At 50.4% G+C, this 18,490-nt stretch overlaps 1 protein-coding gene across 3 annotated transcripts; it reads left to right on the forward strand.

The window, feature by feature from the left end:
* The first annotated feature begins 163 nt into the window (after window positions 1-163).
* LOC110517297 (phosphoribosyl pyrophosphate synthase-associated protein 2-like) lies at window positions 164-9,695 on the forward strand. Of its 3 annotated transcripts, XM_036973579.1 has the most exons (12): window positions 164-245; window positions 384-560; window positions 1,589-1,743; window positions 2,456-2,508; window positions 2,584-2,650; window positions 3,708-3,880; window positions 3,975-4,090; window positions 6,572-6,627; window positions 7,466-7,596; window positions 8,190-8,260; window positions 8,366-8,512; window positions 9,422-9,695. In XM_036973579.1, the coding sequence occupies exons 3-12, from the start codon at window positions 1,718-1,720 to the stop codon at window positions 9,578-9,580; spliced, it is 999 nt and encodes a 332-aa protein (XP_036829474.1). In that variant the 5' UTR covers window positions 164-245; window positions 384-560; window positions 1,589-1,717; the 3' UTR covers window positions 9,581-9,695. The 3 variants fall into 3 exon arrangements, with proteins under 3 accessions (XP_036829474.1, XP_036829473.1, XP_036829472.1); XM_036973578.1 differs by having other exon boundaries at window positions 217-560; XM_036973577.1 differs by lacking the exons at window positions 164-245; window positions 384-560 and adding an exon at window positions 573-1,345.
* The last annotated feature ends 8,795 nt before the right edge of the window (window positions 9,696-18,490 follow it).

Genomic DNA, 18,490 nt, shown 5'->3' on the forward strand with positions numbered 1-18,490 from the left:
ATTTTTCACGAAGTTGTAGTAATAACATGTCCAACTACTTAAAACATTGGCTTGAATCTAGATTGTAGATTTTTTTAGATTTAAGGAAAACTAACAACTAATAAGGAAGAATTGTTCATTTATCTCATTGATCTATTTCACAAGTGTTCCCGGAAGTCTCAAAATATTGCGCCTCTTGGTTTAGAAACTCTCTGATCCAGATATTCATGTTCCGGAGGGGGTGCTTCCGTATCCGGTCGGACCAAGTTAGTTTGAGCAGCAGAATAATAAAACAAATTCTACACTACTACGGATAAAACCAGAGTTAAAATATTGCTGATCATTTCTCACACAACATCTCTGTAAAAAAATTAAAAAATAACATACGTTTCTTGTGAAAACAGAAAGACTTCAGGTGGAGAGGATAAAACGTGGGAGGTTCAACTCTGCCGCTGGGTGACGGTGCTACTCGTGTCTGTCTACTAAACAGCTGTCAACACAACTCATGTCTCCAGTGTTGACTTGTTGATTTGGAAAGAACAATTAATACGTTTTTTATACTGGACACCGAAAGCAAACTGGTGAGAGATTTAATTCGATAACCACGTTGTTTATATTGTCTGTCAGGACCCAAAGCATCGCAACCTGGACACATCTAATACTATAAACGGTGAAGTACGGGATAAACCGCTGGGATAATAATCGGTAACGAGTTCAGCTCATCACGAAACTGTCAGCAACAACTAGCGGCTTTTACCTTGGATAACTTAAAACCCCCTAAAAAAATCTCTCTCAATTAAAGTGTAGCTAGTTATATTCTTGTTAGTTTAGACTTTGAAACATTTATAAATATAAGTGGTTTAGTATGTAATAACTTTTACTCCTTAGTTTGTTGCTAGACAACGTTAGCTATCAGGAAGTGCTTGAGCAGCCAGGTGATCCCATCCCCGGTGTCACCATGGTAACCACCTGGTAAGGTACCGGAAGACCAAACTCCTGGGGCCCCTGCCCCTAGGCACGACACAGCAGATTCAAATTAACCAACTCATCATCAAGCTTTGATGATTTGAATCTGCTGTGTAGTGGCTAGGGTAAATTCCATGGGGAAGGGGGCCCCAGGACTAGGGTAAATACCATGGGGTAGGGGGGCCCCAGGACTAGGGTAAATACCAAAACGTGTACCCATGGGGGAGGGGGGCCCAGGACCAAGCTGTAGAGGAGTGAGTTAGTTAGTTAACTACTTAATGGTACTAGCTAGTTTATCTTCGTCTTACATGTTGTCGTTACTCTGCTGTTCTGAATCCAAAATACCCGGAGGATGACTTGGAGGACAGGTACCTACAGTAGGAAGCTACTGGACACAGAGGTGAAGTGATTAGGGTTTCTGTGTGAATGTTTTTATAGCAGGTTCATGGTTTTCTGTGTAGACACATTATTGTTATTTTATTGTGCAATTTAAACCATTTTTTTTTTTTTTTACTTTAATTTATTTTCCTAACCCTGTTTTCTTAAATCTGCATTGTTGGTTAAGGGCTTGTAAATAAGCATTTCACTGTTGTGTTTGACAAATTAAATGTGATTTGTGTGGTAATAATGTTGTGTTTTCCAGGAAGGTCTCACTGAAGTGTGGCAGCCCAGACAGGGGTTGGCCACGCCCCCAGAGGGAGGGGCTAAGACCAATGTAGACAAACTAAAGGACCGATTGGTCCTGTTCTCCGCTAACTCCTCACCCTCTTGTATGGAGCTGGCCAATAGGATCGCAGAGTGAGTCAATAGACCACACCCACCTTCCAGATGTTCCAGTTTACACCAGGGCTGTAGCAGATAGAAACGCCTTGACTAGAGCGGACATGATTCCCTCTTACTACACGTCAGATAGAAACGCCTTGACTAGAGCGGACATTATTCCCTCTTGCTACACATCAGATAGAAACGCCATGACTAGAGTGGACATGATTCCCTCTTACTACACATCAGATAGAAACGCCTTGACTAGAGCGGACACGTCAGATAGAAACACTTTAACTAGAGCGGACATGGACCCCCCAGGGTTAGCATGTTACCTTTCTCTCTGGTAGGAGACTGTAGTTGAATAGCATGTTACCTTTCCCTCTGGTAGGAGACTGTAGTTGAATAGCATGTTACCTTTCCCTCTGGTAGGAGACTGTAGTTGAATAGCATGTTACCTTTCCCTCTGGTAGGAGACTAGTTGAATAGCATGTTACCTTTCCCTCTGGTAGGAGACTGTAGTTGAATAGCATGTTACCTTTCCCTCTGGTAGGAGACTGTAGTTTAATATTATAGAACACGTCTGTCTGCCTGCCTGCCTGCCTGTCTGTCTGTCTGTAACACCTCTAGTTGAGTATTATATAACACGTCTGCCTGTCTGTCTGTCTGTCTGTCTGTCTGTCTGTCTAGTAACACCTCTAGTTGAGTATTATATAACACCTGCTAACCCTAACCTGTCTGTCTATAGGAGACTGGGAGTAGAGCTGGGCAAGACTGAAGTCTACCAGGATTCTAATGGAGGTGAGGAAGAGGAGGAGGAGGAGGATGATGGTAATGGTTCTGTGTGACCCCTGACCTGACCTTTTGTCTCCATAGAAACGCGTATCCAGATCCAGGAGTCGGTCAGAGGGAAAGACGTCTACATCATCCAGACCATCTCACCGTCAGTTTATACAGGATACACCTGGTGTACACCGTCAGTTTATAACAGGATACACCTGGTGTCAGTTTATAACAGGATACACCTGGTGTACACCGTCAGTTTATACTGGATACACCTGGTGTACACCGTCAGTTTATAACATGATACACCTGGTGTCAGTTTATAACAGCATACACCTGGTGTACACCGTCAGTTTATAACAGGATACACCTGGTGTACACCATCAGTTTATACTGGATACACCTGGTGTCAGTTTATAACAGAATACACCTGGTGTACACCGTCAGTTTATAACAGGATACACCTGGTGTACACCGTCAGTTTATACTGGATACACCTGGTGTCAGTTTATAACAGGATACACCTGGTGTACACCGTCAGTTTATAACAGAATACAGCTGGTGTCAGTTTATAACAGGATACACCTGGTGTCAGTTTATAACAGGATACACCTGGTGTACACCGTCAGTTTATAACAGGATACACCTGGTGTACACCGTCAGTTTATAACAGGATACACCTGGTGTACACCGTCAGTTTATAACAGCATACACCTGGTGTACACCGTCAGTTTATAACAGAATACACCTGGTGTACACCGTCAGTTTATTCTGGATACACCTGGTGTACACCGTCAGTTTATAACAGGATACACCTGGTGTCAGTTTATAACAGGATACACCTGGTGTACACCGTCAGTTTATAACAGGATACACCTGGTGTACACCGTCAGTTTATTCTGGATACACCTGGTGTACACCGTCAGTTTATAACAGGATACACCTGGTGTACACCGTCAGTTTATAACAGGATACACCTGGTGTACACCGTCAGTTTATTCTGGATACACCTGGTGTACACCGTCAGTTTATACTGGGTTATAGTAGATTATAGATTATAGTCTTATGATTCTAACACATTTCACCCAGTTCTACAGATTCAGGGTGAAATACTTTAGTCACTACTTTAAATATTCAAATTCTTCTATCAATGGAGCTCTCCCTCTCTCTGTGTATTTGTGTTACTGTAACAGTAAACTGTGTGTGTGTGTGTGCAGGGATGTGAACCGGTGCCTGATGGAGCTGTGTGTGATGGCGTATGGGTGTGTGACGGCGTGTGCGAGGAGTGTGTGTGGCGTGCTGCCGTACCTACCCTACAGTAAACAGTGTAAGATGAGGAAACGGGGATCCATCGTCTGTAAGCTGATCGCCTCTCTGATGTGCAGGGCAGGTGAGACAACACGTTATGTTTCAATCGAATGTGTTGGAGATAACGGTTCATCTACACTGTGTTAGGTCTGACGGACGTATGTATGTGTGTGTAGGTCTGACCCATCTCATCACTGTGGATCTTCATCAGAAGGAGATTCAGGGCTTCTTCAACATCCCAGTAGACAACCTGAGAGCTTCTCCCTTCCTACTGCAGTACATACAGGAGGAGGTAGGACTACACTACCCACAACCCCCTCCTACTACAGTACATACAGGAGGAGGTAGGACTACACTACCCACAACCCCCTCCTACTACAGTACATACAGGAGGAGGTAGGACTACACTACCCACAACCCCCTCCTACTACAGTACATACAGGAGGAGGTAGGACTACACTACCCACAACCCCCTCCTACTACAGTACATACAGGAGGAGGTAGGACTACACTACCCACAACCCCCTCCTACTACAGTACATACAGGAGGGAGGACTACACTACCCACAACCCCCTCCTACTGCATTACATACAGGAGGAGATGGGACTACACTACCCACAACCCCCTCCTACTACAGTACATACAGGAGGGAGGACTACACTACCCACAACCCCCTCCTACTGCATTACATACAGGAGGAGATGGGACTACACTACCCACAACCCCCTCCTACTGCAGTACATACAGGAGGAGGTAGGACTACACTACCCACAACCCCCTCCTACTACAGTACATACAGGAGGGATGACTACACTACCCACAACCCCCTACTACTACAGTACATACAGGAGGAGATGGGACTACACTACCCACAACCCCCTCCTACTGCAGTACATACAGGAGGAGGTAGGACTACACTACCCACAACCCCCTCCTACTACAGTACATACAGGAGGAGGGAGGACTACACTACCCACAACCCCCTCCTACTGCATTACATACAGGAGGTAGGACTACACTACCCACAACCCCCTCCTACTACAGTACATACAGGAGGAGGGAGGACTACACTACCCACAACCCCCTCCTACTGCATTACATACAGGAGGAGTTAGGACTACACTACCCACAACCCCCTCCTACTACAGTACATACAGGAGGGAGGACTACACTACCCACAACCCCCTCCTACTGCAGTACATACAGGAGGAGGTAGGACTACACTACCCACAACCCCCTCCTACTACAGTACATACAGGAGGGATGACTACACTACCCACAACCCCCTACTACTACAGTACATACAGGAGGAGATGGGACTACACTACCCACAACCCCCTCCTACTGCAGTACATACAGGAGGAGGTAGGACTACACTACCCACAACCCCCTCCTACTACAGTACATACAGGAGGAGGGAGGACTACACTACCCACAACCCCCTCCTACTGCATTACATACAGGAGGTAGGACTACACTACCCACAACCCCCTCCTACTACAGTACATAGAGGAGGAGGGAGGACTACACTACCCACAACCCCCTCCTACTGCATTACATACAGGAGGAGTTAGGACTACACTACCCACAACTCCCTCCTACTACAGTACATACAGGAGGAGGTAGGACTACACTAACCACAACCCCTTCCTACTACAGTACATACAGGAGGAGGGATGACTACACTACCCACAACCCCCTACTACTACAGTACATACAGGAGGATGCCCTACCCATAACTCCTTGTTGTCTCCCTGTAGATTCCAAACTCCACTACCCATAACTCCTTGTTGTCTCCCTGTAGATTCCAAACTCCACTACCCATAACTCCTTGTTGTCTCCCTGTAGATTCCAAACTACACTACCCATAACTCCTTGTTGTCTCCCTGTAGATTCCAAACTACACGACCCATAACTCCTTGTTGTCTCCCTGTAGATTCCAAACTCCACTACCCATAACTCCTTGTTGTCTCCCTGTAGATTCCAAACTCCACGACCCATAACTCCTTGTTGTCTCCCTGTAGATTCCAAACTCCACGACCCATAACTCCTTGTTGTCTCCCTGTAGATTCCAAACTACACTACCCATAACTCCTTGTTGTCTCCCTCTAGATTCCAAACTCCACTACCCATAACTCATTGTTGTCTCCCTGTAGATTCCAAACTCCACGACCCATAACTCCTTGTTGTCTCCCTGTAGATTCCAAACTCCACGACCCATAACTCCTTGTTGTCTCCCTGTAGATTCCAAACTACACTACCCATAACTCCTTGTTGTCTCCCTCTAGATTCCAAACTCCACTACCCATAACTCATTGTTGTCTCCCTGTAGATTCCAAACTCCACTACCCATAACTCCTTGTTGTCTCCCTGTAGATTCCAAACTCCACGACCCATAACTCCTTGTTGTCTCCCTCTAGATTCCAAACTCCACTACCCATAACTCATTGTTGTCTCCCTGTAGATTCCAAACTCCACGACCCATAACTCCTTCTTGTCTCCCTCTAGATTCCAAACTCCACTACCCATAACTCATTGTTGTCTCCCTGTAGATTCCAAACTCCACTACCCATAACTCCTTGTTGTCTCCCTGTAGATTCCAAACTCCACGACCCATAACTCCTTGTTGTCTCCCTGTAGATTCCAAACTACACTACCCATAACTCATTGTTGTCTCCCTGTAGATTCCAAACTCCACTACCCATAACTCCTTGTTGTCTCCCTGTAGATTCCAAACTCCACGACCCATAACTCCTTGTTGTCTCCCTGTAGATTCCAGACTACCATAATGCCGTTATCGTGGCCAAATCACCGTCCTCCGCTAAGAGGTGAGTTACCCTGACGCTAATTTCTCTGTCTCTCTGTCTCTGTCTCTATCTCTGTCTCTCTGTCTCTGTCTCTAAGAGGTGAGTTACCCTGACGCTCATTTCTCTGTCTCTGTCTCTAAGAGGTGAGTTACCCTGACGCTCATTTCTCTGTCTCTCTGTCTCTCTGTCTCTAAGAGGTGAGTTACCCTGACGCTCATTTCTCTGTCTCTCTGTCTCTCTGTCTCTAAGAGGTGAGTTACCCTGACGCTCATTTCTCTGTCTCTGTCTCTCTGTCTCTGTCTCTAAGAGGTGAGTTACCCTGACGCTCATTTCTCTGTCTCTCTGTCTCTAAGAGGTGAGTTACCCTGACGCTCATTCCTCTTGTCTCTCTGTCTCTCTGTCTCTGTCTCTGTCTCTAAGAGGTGAGTTACCCTGACACTCATTTCTCTGTCTCTGTCTCTCTGTCTCTGTCTCTCTGTCTCTGTCTCTCTGTCTCTAAGAGGTGAGTTACCCTGACGCTCATTTCTCTGTCTCTGTCTCTCTGTCTCTGTCTCTGTCTCTAAGAGGTGAGTTACCCTGACGCTCATTTCTCTGTCTCTCTGTCTCTCTGTCTCTGTCTCTCTGTCTCTAAGAGGTGAGTTACCCTGACGCTCATTTCTCTGTCTCTGTCTCTCTGTCTCTGTCTCTGTCTCTAAGAGGTGAGTTACCCTGACGCTCATTTCTCTGTCTCTGTCTCTCTGTCTCTGTCTCTGTCTCTAAGAGGTGAGTTACCCTGACGCTCATTCCTTAAGTTCACTATGAATTAACACACTACAACTAAGTCTGTCTCTGTGTCTGTATCGCTGTCTCTGTTGTCTAGGGCCCAGTCCCTCGCCGAGAGGTTGCGTGTGTCTATTGCTGTGATCCACGGAGATGCAGAGACGGACCTGCTGGACGGACGGCACTCTCCTCCGACAGTCAGAACCACCGGAGGTCTACCTGAACTACCCTGTAAGAGACACACAGTTCCCTGTTAGAGACACACAGTTCCCTGTTAGAGACACACAGTTCCCTGTTAGAGACACACAGTTCCCTGTTAGAGACACACAGTTCCCTGTTAGAGACACACAGTTCCCTGTTAGAGACACACAGTTCCCTGTAAGAGACACACAGTTCCCTGTTAGAGACACACAGTTCCCTAAAGGCAGGGTTGGGTAGGTTAGCTCCCTGTTAGAGACACACAGTTCCCTGTTAGAGACACACAGTTCCCTGTTAGAGACACACAGTTCCCTGTTAGAGACACACAGTTCCCTAAAGGCAGGGTTGGGTAGGTTAGCTCCCTGTTAGAGACACACAGTTCCCTGTTCATCGGACTCTGGGTCAGTAGATACAGGGCCTCATCTGACTTTGGGTCAGTAGATAACGGGTCTCATTACCGTCTCTCTCTCTGTCAGTCTGTATCCCTAAGGAGATCATCTGACTCTGGGTCAGTAGATAACGGGCCTCATTACCGTCTCTCTCTCTGTCGGTCTGTATCCCTAAGGAGATCATCTGACTCTGGGTCAGTAGATAACAGGCCTCATTACCGTCTCTCTCTCTGTCAGTCTGTATCCCTAAGGAGAAGCATCCTATCACAGTCGTAGGAGATGTGGCCGGACGCATCGCCATCATCGTGGTGAGTGGCTGGGGTCAGAGGTCAGGGAGGAGGCTGTGTGACATCGTCAGGGCAGGACGGGGGAGGTGTGTATGTGTGTTAACCTGGTGTGTGTGTGTGTGTCAGGATGACATCATCGATGATGCGGTGGGTTTTGTGGCGGCAGCGGAGATGCTAAGGGAGAGGGGGGCGGGGCCGATCATCGCCATGGCAACACACGCCATCCTGTCTGCGGACGCTCCCAGAATCCTCCAGGAGTCAGCCATTAGTCAGGTAAGAGGGGACTTGAACGGAGGGGAGGGGACTTGAACGGAGGGGAGGGGACGGGAGGGGACTGGAACGGAGGGGACGGGAACGGAGGGGACGGGAACGTAGGGGAGGGAACGGAGGGTAGGGAATGGGGAGGGGACGGGAACGGAGGGGACGGGAACGGAGGGGACGGGAACGGAGGGTAGGGAACGGGGAGGGGACGGGAACGGAGGGGAGGGGACAGGAAAGGAGGGGACGGGAACGGAGGGGACGGGAACGGAGGGGAGGGGACGGGGAGGCGACGGGAACGGATGGGACGGGAACGTAGGGGAGGGTAGGGAATGGGGAGGGGACGGGAACGGAGGGTAGGGAACGGGGAGGGGACGGGAACGGAGGGGACGGAAACGGAAGGGGCGGGAACGGAGGGGGAGGGGAACGGAGGGGAGGGAACGGGAACGGAGGGGGAGGGGACGGGAACGGAGGGAACGGGAACGGAGGGGGAGGGGACGGGAACGGGAGGGAACGGAGGGGAGGGGACGGGAATGGGAGGGAACGGAGGGGAGGGGAACGGAGGGGAGGGAACGGGGAGGCGACGGGAACGGAGGGGACGGGAACGGAGGGGACGGGAACGGGAGGGACCGGAGGGGACGGGAACGGAGGGAACGGGAACGGAGGGGAGGGAACGGGAACGGAGGGGAGGGGAACGGGAGGGAACGGAGGGGACGGGAACGGAGGGGAGCGGGGGGGTCTGTCTGTCTAGTTGGAGCTTTATTCGTTTTCTCATGATTCTCTTGATTTAGTCTCTCTCTCTCTCTCTTCCGTCTGTCTGTTTGTCTCTCTGCCCATCCGTCTGTCTCTCTTCCCGTCTGTCTGTCTCGCTGTCTCTGTCTCTCTCTGCCCGTCTGTCTGTCTCTCTGTCTCTGTCTTCTCTAGGTGGTGGTAACCAACACGATTCCCCACTCGTCCCAGAAGCTCCAGTGTTGTAAGATAAAGACGGTTGATGTTTCTCTGATCCTGTCTGAAGCTGTACGGAGGATCCACTGTGGAGAGTCAATGTCTTGTCTGTTCCACAACATAGGAGCTGACGACTAATACACACCATACATACACACACACACACACACACCACAGACTACACACACACACACACATATGCACGTTTATTTTCTGCCAAAATAAAAAATTAATTGCCATTGGTTTGTCGGTATTCGTGCAGCAGATGTTTTCAAATCAAAGTTTATTTGTCACGGAACAGGTGTAGTAGACCTGACAGTGAAATGCTGAATACAACAGGTGTAGTAGACCTCACAGTGAAATACTGAATACAACAGGTGTAGTAGACCTTACAGTGAAATGCTGAATACAACAGGTGTAGTAGACCTCACAGTGAAATACTGAATACAACAGGTGTAGTAGACCTCACAGTGAAATGCTGAATACAACAGGTGTAGTAGACCTTACAGTTAAATGCTGAATACAACAGGTGTAGTAGACCTCACAGTGAAATGATGAATACAACAGGTGTAGTAGACCTTACAGTGAAATGCTGAATACAACAGGTGTAGTAGACCTCACAGTGAAATGCTGAATACAACAGGTGTAGTAGACCTCACAGTGAAATGCTGAATACAACAGGTGTAGTAGACCTCACAGTTAAATGCTGAATACAACAGGTGTAGTAGACCTTACAGTTAAATGCTGAATACAACAGGTGTAGTAGACCTTACAGTGAAATGCTGAATACAACAGGTGTAGTAGACCTCACAGTGAAATGCTGAATACAACAGGTGTAGTAGACCTCACAGTGAACTGCTGAATACAACAGGTGTAGTAGACCTCACAGTGAAATGCTGAATACAACAGGTGTAGTAGACCTCACAGTGAAATGATGAATACAACAGGTGTAGTAGACCTCACAGTGAAATGATGAATACAACAGGTGTAGTAGACCTCACAGTGAAATGCTGAATACAACAGGTGTAGTAGACCTCACAGTGAAATGATGAATACAACAGGTGTAGTAGACCTCACAGTGAAATGCTGAATACAACAGGTGTAGTAGACCTCACAGTTAAATGCTGAATACAACAGGTGTAGTACCCCTCACAGTGAAATGATGAATACAACAGGTGTAGTAGACCTCACAGTGAAATGCTGAATACAACAGGTGTAGTAGACCTCACAGTGAAATGATGAATACAACAGGTGTAGTAGACCTCACAGTGAAATGATGAATACAACAGGTGTAGTAGACCTCACAGTGAAATGCTGAATACAACAGGTGTAGTAGACCTCACAGTGAAATGCTGAATACAACAGGTGTAGTAGACCTCACAGTGAAATGCTGAATACAACAGGTGTAGTAGACCTCACAGTGAAATGCTGAATACAACAGGTGTAGTAGACCTCACAGTGAAATGCTGAATACAACAGGTGTAGTAGACCTCACAGTGAAATACTGAATACAACAGGTGTAGTAGACCTGACAGTGAAATGATGAATACAACAGGTGTAGTAGACCTCACAGTGAAATGCTGAATACAACAGGTGTAGTAGACCTCACAGTGAAATGCTGAATACAACAGGTGTAGTAGACCTCACAGTGAAATGCTGAATACAACAGGTGTAGTAGACCTCACAGTGAAATGCTGAATACAACAGGTGTAGTAGACCTCACAGTGAAATACTGAATACAACAGGTGTAGTAGACCTCACAGTGAAATGCTGAATAAAACAGGTGTAGTAGACCTCACAGTGAAATGCTGAATACAACAGGTGTAGTAGACCTCACAGTGAAATGCTGAATACAACAGGTGTAGTAGACCTTACAGTGAAATGCTGAATACAACAGGTGTAGTAGACCTCACAGTGAAATGCTGAATACAACAGGTGTAGTAGACCTCACAGTGAAATGCTGAATACAACAGGTGTAGTAGACCTCACAGTGAAATGCTGAATACAACAGGTGTAGTAGACCTCACAGTGAAATGCTGAATACAACAGGTGTAGTAGACCTTACAGTGAAATGCTGAATACAACAGGTGTAGTAGACCTCACAGTGAAATGCTGAATACAACAGGTGTAGTAGACCTCACAGTGAAATGCTGAATACAACAGGTGTATTAGACCTCACAGTGAAATGATGAATACAACAGGTGTAGTAGACCTCACAGTGAAATGCTGAATACAACAGGTGTAGTAGACCTCACAGTGAAATTATGAATACCCTGTTATCAGACCTGTGCTACCCTGTTATTAGACCTGTCCTACCCTGTTATTAGACCTGTCCTACCCTGTTATCAGACCTGTCCTACCCTGTTATTAGACCTGTCCTACCCTGTTATCAGACCTTCCCTACCCTGTTATCAGACCTGTCCTACCCTGTTATCAGACCTGTCCTACCCTGTATTCATACCTGTCCTACCTTGTTATCAGACCTGTCCTACCCTGTTGTCAGACCTGCCCTACCCTGTTATCAGACCTGTCCTACCCTGTTATCAGACCTGCCCTACCCTGTTGTCAGACCTGCCCTACCCTGTTATCAGACCTGTCCTACCCTGCTATCAGACCTGTCCTACCCTGTTGTCAGACCTGTCCTACCCTGTAGTCAGACCTGCCCTACCCTGTTATCAGACCTGTCCTACCCTGTATTCAGACCTGTCCTACCTTGTTATCAGACCTGCCCTACCCTGTTATCAGACCTGCCCTACCCTGTTATCAGACCTGTCCTACCCTGTTATCAGACCTGTATCAGACCTGTCCTACCCTGTTATCAGACCTGTCCTACCCTGTTCCTGGAGAGATACCCTCCTGGGGGATTCCTCTGGTCTGTTCTGTATTCCAGCCTCCCCCACCACCCTCCTCTGGTCTGTACTGTATTCCAGCCTCCTCTGGTCTGTTCTGTTTTCCAGCCTCCCCCACCAGCCTCCTCTGGTCTGTTCTGTATTCCAACCTCCCCCAACCAGCCTCCTCTGGTCTGTTCTGTATCCCAGCCTCCTCCCACCAGCCTCCTCTGGTCTGTTCTGTATTCCAGCCTACTCCCACCAGCCTCCTCTGGTCTGTACTGTATTCCAGCCTCCTCCCACCAGCCTCCTCTGGTCTGTTCTGTATTCCAGCCTCCCCACACCAGCCTCCTCTGGTCTGTACTATATTCCAGCCTCCCCCACCAGCCTCCTCTGGTCTGTTCTGTATTCCAGCCTTCTCTGGTCTGTTCTGTATTCCAGCCTCCTCTGGTCTGTACTGTATTCCAGCCTCCCCCACCAGCCTCCTCTGGTCTGTTCTGTATTCCAGCCTCCTCGCATCAGCCTCCTCTGGTCTGTACTGTATTCCAGCCTCCCCCACCAGCCTCCTCTGGTCTGTACTGTATTCCAGCCTCCCCCAACCAGCCTCCTCTGGTCTGTACTGTATTTCAGCCTCCTCCCTCCAGCCTCCTCCCACCAGCCTCCTCTGGTCTGTTCTGTATTCCAGCCTCCTCTGGTCTGTACTGTATTCCAGCCTCCTCCCACCAGCCTCCTCTGGTCTGTACTGTATTCCAGCCTCCCCCACCAGCCTCCTCTGGTCTGTACTGTATTCCAGCCTCCCCCACCAGCCTCCTCTGGTCTGTACTGTATTCCAGCCTCCCCCAACCAGCCTCCTCTGGTCTGTTCTGTATTCCAGCCTCCCCCACCAGCCTCCTCTGGTCTGTTCTGTATTCCAGCCTCCTCTGGTCTGTACTGTATTCCAGCATCCCCCACCAGCCTCCTCTGGTCTGTACTGTGTTCCAGCCTCCTCTGGTCTGTACTGTATTCCAGCCTCCCCCACCAGCCTCCTCTGGTCTGTTCTGTATTCCAGCCTCCTCCCACCAGCCTCCTCTGGTCTGTACTGTATTCCAGCCTCCTCTGGACTGTTCTGTATTCCAGCCTCCCCACACCAGCCTCCTCTGGTCTGTACTGTATTCCAGCCTCCTCTGGACTGTTCTGTATTCCAGCCTCCCCCACCAGCCTCCTCTGGTCTGTACTGTATTCCAGTCTCCTCTGGTCTGTTCTGTTTTCCAGCCTCCCCCACCAGCCTCCTCTGGTCTTTACAGTATTCCAGCCTCCTCCCACCAGCCTCCTCTGGACTGTACTGTGTTCCAGCCTCCTCCCACCAGCCTCCTCTGGTCTTTACAGTATTCCAGCCTCCCCCACCAGCCTCCTCTGGTCTTTACTGTATTCCAGCCTCCTCCCACACTGCCTCTTCTGGGCTTTACTGTATTCCAGCCTCCCCCATCAGCCTCCTCTGGTCTGTACTGTATTCCAGCCTCCCCCACCAGCCTCCTCTGGTCTGTTCTGTGTTCCAGCCTCCTCTGGTCTTTACTGTATTCCAGCCTCCCCCACCAGCCTCCTCTGGTCTGTTCTGTGTTCCAGCCTCCTCTGGTCTTTACTGTATTCCAGCCTCCCCCACCAGCTTCCTCTGGTCTGTTCTGTGTTCCAGCCTCCTCTGGTCTTTACTGTATTCCAGCCTCCCCCACCAGCCTCCTCTGGTCTGTTCTGTGTTCCAGCCTCCTCTGGTCTTTACTGTATTCCAGCCTCCCCCACCAGCCTCCTCTGGTCTGTTCTGTGTTCCAGCCTCCTCTGGACTGTACTGTGTTCCAGCCTCCTCCCACCAGCCTCCTCTGGTCTTTACTGTATTCCAGCCTCCCCCACCAGCCTCCTCTGGTCTGTACTGTATTCCAGCCTCCTCTGGACTGTACTGTGTTCCAGCGTCCTCCCACCAGCCTCCTCTGGTCTGTTCTGTTTTCCAGCCTCCCCCACCAGCCTCCTCTGGTCTTTACTGTATTCCAGCCTCCCCCACCAGCCTCCTCTGGTCTGTACTGTATTCCAGCCTCCCCCACCAGCCTCCTCTGGTCTGTTCTGTATTCCAGCCTCCCCCACCAGCCTCCTCTGGTCTGTACTGTATTCCAGTTGATGTATTTATTCTGTCAGCTGGATGATTGATGTTGAACATGTTCACTTCTCCTGCCTGGTGTGTGTGTGTTTGTGTCTATGATGTGTGTGTGTGTGTCTGTGTGTCTGTGTGTGTGTGTGTTTACGGTGTGTGTGTGTGTCTGTGTGTGTGTGTGTGTGTGTGTGTGTGTTTACGGTGTGTGTGTGTGTGTGTGTGTGTGTGTGTGTGAGAGATTGATGGTGATGGCAGTGTGTGTGTGACGTCAGAGCCATCTGTTTCTCTCGCTAAAACACACTGACCAACGGATGTTACCTAGACACACAAACACACCAGAAGGGCCAGTAACCAGCAGGTAGCCTAGTGGTTAGAGCGTTGGACTAGTAACCAGCAGGTAGCCTAGTGGTTAGAGCGTTGAACTAGTATCCAGCAGGTAGCCTAGTGGTTAGAGTGTTGGACCAGTAACCAGCAGGTAGCCTAGTGGTTAGAGCGTTGGACTAGTAACCAGTAGGTATCCTAGTGGTTAGAGCGTTGGACTAGTAACCAGCAGGTAGCCTAGTGGTTAGAGCGTTGAACTAGTATCCAGCAGGTAGCCTAGTGGTTAGAGTGTTGGACCAGTAACCAGCAGGTAGCCTAGTGGTTAGAGCGTTGGACTAGTAACCAGTAGGTAGCCTAGTGGTTGGAGCGTTGGACTAGTAACCAGCAGGTAGCCTAGTGGTTAGAGTGTTGGACTAGTAACCAGCAGGTAGCCTAGTGGTTAGAGTGTTGGACTATTAACCAGCAGGTAGCCTAGTGGTTAGAGTGTTGGACTAGTAACCAGCAGGTAGCCTAGTGGTTAGAGAGTTGGACTAGTAACCAGCAAGTAGCCTAGTGGTTAGAGAGTTGGACTAGTAACCAGCAAGTAGCCTAGTGGTTAGAGTGTTTGACTAGTAATGGTGTTGATGGTGTCTGACCTGAGTCCACTCTGCAGACCGTTGGTGGTGTCTGACCTGAGTCCACTCTGCTGACTGTTGATGGTGTCTGACCTGGGTCCACTCTGGTGGTGTTTGACCTGGGTCCACTCTGGTGGTGTCTGACCTGGGTCCACTCTGGTGGTGTCTGACCTGGGTCCACTCTGGTGGTGTCTGACCTGGGTCCACTCTGGTGGTGTCTGACCTGGGTCCACTCTGGTGGTGTCTGACCTGGGTCCACTCTGGTGGTGTCTGACCTGGGTCCACTCTGGTGGTGTCTGACCTGGGTCCACTCTGGTGGTGTCTGACCTGAGTCCACTCTGGTGGTGTCTGACCTGGGTCCACTCTGCTGACTGTTGGTGGTGTTTGACCTGGGTCCACTCTGGTGGTGTTTGACCTGGGTCCACTCTGGTGGTGTTTGACCTGGGTCCACTCTGGTGGTGTCTGACCTGGGTCCACTCTGGTGGTGTCTGACCTGGGTCCACTCTGGTGGTGTCTGACCTGGGTCCACTCTGGTGGTGTCTGACCTGGGTCCACTCTGGTGGTGTCTGACCTGAGTCCACTCTGGTGGTGTCTGACCTGAGTCCACTCTGCTGACCGTTGGTGGTGTCTGACCTGGGTCCACTCTGCTGACTGTTGGTGGTGTTTGACCTGGGTCCACTCTGGTGGTGTTTGATCTGGGTCCACTCTGTTGGTGTCTGACCTGGGTCCACTCTGGTGGTGTCTGACCTGAGTCCACTCTGCTGACCGTTGGTGGTGTCTGACCTGGGTCCACTCTGCTGACTGTTGGTGGTGTCTGACCTGGGTCCACTCTGCTGATCGTTGGTGGTGTCTGACCTGGGTCCACTCTGCTGACCGTTGGTGGTGTCTGACCTGGGTCCACTCTGCTGACTGTTGGTGGTGTCTGAACTGAGTCCACTCTGCAGACCGTTGGGGGTGTCTGACCTGAGTCCACTCTGCTGACCGTGGGTGAGACCATGGGCTGTTGGTGGTGTTTGACCTGGGTTCACTCTGCTGACCGTTGGTGGTGTCTGACCTGAGTCCACACTGCTGACCGCTGGTGAGAGGCTGTTGGTGGTGTCTGACCTGGGTCCACTCTGCTGACCGTTGGTGGTGTCTGACCTGAGTCCACTCTGCTGACTGTTGGTGGTGTCTGACCTGAGTCCACTCTGCTGACTGTTGGTGAGAGGCTGTTGATGGTGTCTGACCTGGGTCCATTCTGCAGACCGTTGGTGGTGTCTGACCTGAGTCCACTCTGCTGACCGTTGGTGTTGTCTGACCTGAGTCCACTCTGCTGACCGTTGGTGGTGTCTGACCTGGGTCCACTCTGCTGACCGTTGGTGAGAGGCTGTTGGTGGTGTTTGACCTGGGTCCACTTTGCTGACCGTTGGTGGTGTCTGACCTGCGTCCACTCTGCTGACCGTTGGTGAGAGGCTGTTGGTGGTGTCTGACCTGGGTCCACTCTGCAGACCGTTGGTGGTGTCTGACCTGAGTCCACTCTGCTGACCGATGGTGTCGTCTGACCTGAGTCTACTCTGCTGCCCGTTGGTGAGAGGCTGTTGGTGGTGTCTGACCTGGGTCCACTCTGCTGACCGTTGGTGGTGTCTGACCTGATTCCACTCTGCTAACTGTTGATGAGAGGTTGTTGGTGGTGTCTGACCTGGGTCCACTCTGCTGACCGTTGGAGGTGTCTGACTCTGCTGACTGTTGGTGGTGTCTGACCTGGGTCCACTCTGCTGACCGTTGGTGAGAGGCTGTTGGTGGTGTTTGACCTGGGTCCAGTCTGCTGACCGTTGGTGGTGTCTGACCTGAGTCCACTCTGCTGACCGTTGGTGTTGTCTGACCTGGGTCCACTCTACTGACCGTTGGTGGTGTTTGACCTGAGTCCACTCTGCTGCCCGTTGGTGAGAGGCTGTTGGTGGTGTCTGACCTGGGTCCACTCTGCTGACCGTTGGTGGTGTCTGACCTTATTCCACTCTGCTAACTGTTGATGAGAGGTTGTTGGTGGTGTCTGACCTGGGTCCACTCTGCTGACCGTTGGAGGTGTCTGACTCTGCTGACTGTTGGTGGTGTCTGACCTGGGTCCACTCTGCTGACCGTTGGTGAGAGGCTGTTGGTGGTGTCTGACCTGGGTCCACTCTGCAGACCGTTGGTGGTGTCTGACCTGAGTCCACTCTGCTGACCGTTGGTGTCATCTGACCTGAGTCCACTCTGCTGACCGTTGGTGAGAGGCTGTTGATGGTGTCTGACCTGGGTCCACTGCTGACCGTTGGTGGTGTGTCTGACCTGAGTCCACTCTGCTGACCGTGGGTGAGAGACTGTTGATGGTGTCTGACCTGGGTCCACTCTGCTGACCGTTGGTGAGAGGCTGTTGGTGGTGTCTGACCTGGGTCCACTCTGCTGACCGTTGGTGGTGTCTGACCTGATTCCACTCTGCTGACTGTTGATGAGAGGCTGTTGGTGGTGTCTGACCTGGGTCCACTCTGCTGACCGTTGGTGAGAGGCTGTTGGTGGTGTTTGACCTGGGTCCACTCTGCTGACCGTTGGTGGTGTCTGACCTGGGTCCACTCTGCTGACCGTTGGTGGTGTCTGACCTGTGTCCACTCTGCTGACCGTTGGTGAGAGGCTGTTGGTGGTGTCTGACCTGGGTCCACTCTGCAGACCGTTGGTGGTGTCTGAGCTGAGTCCACTCTGCTGACCGTTGGTGAGAGGCTGTTGGTGGTGTGTGACCTGGGTCCACTCTGCTGACCGTTGGTGGTGTGTCTGACCTGAGTCCACTCTGCTGACCGTTGGTGAGAGGCTGTTGATGGTGTCTGACCTGGGTCCACTCTGCTGACCGTTGGTGAGAGGCTGTTGGTGGTGTCTGACCTGGGTCCACTCTGCTGACTGTTGGTGGTGTCTGACCTGAGTCCACTCTGCTGACCATTGGTGTTGTCTGACCTGGGTCTACTCTGCTGCCCGTTGGTGAGAGGCTGTTGGTGGTGTCTGACCTGGGTCCACTCTGCTGACCGTTGGTGGTGTCTGACCTGATTCCACTCTGCTGACTGTTGATGAGAGGCTGTTGGTGGTGTCTGACCTGAGTCCACTCTGCTGACCGTTGGTGAGAGGCTGTTGGTGGTGTCTGGCCTGAGTCCACTCTGCTGACTGTTGA

The sequence above is a fragment of the Oncorhynchus mykiss genome, unplaced genomic scaffold (genome assembly GCF_013265735.2).
Source record: "Oncorhynchus mykiss isolate Arlee unplaced genomic scaffold, USDA_OmykA_1.1 un_scaffold_270, whole genome shotgun sequence".
NCBI lineage: Eukaryota > Metazoa > Chordata > Actinopteri > Salmoniformes > Salmonidae > Oncorhynchus > Oncorhynchus mykiss.

Excerpts from the sequence above, each read along its gene's own strand:
- LOC110517297 (XM_036973577.1), top strand. The coding sequence starts at position 1,298 with ATGACTTGGAGGACAGGTACCTACAGTAGGAAGCTACTGGACACAGAG. Across the intron at positions 2,509-2,583 it reads CTACCAGGATTCTAATGGAG|AAACGCGTATCCAGATCCAG; the intron begins GTGAGGAAGAGG and ends TTGTCTCCATAG. Across the intron at positions 8,513-9,421 it reads AGGAGTCAGCCATTAGTCAG|GTGGTGGTAACCAACACGAT; the intron begins GTAAGAGGGGAC and ends TGTCTTCTCTAG.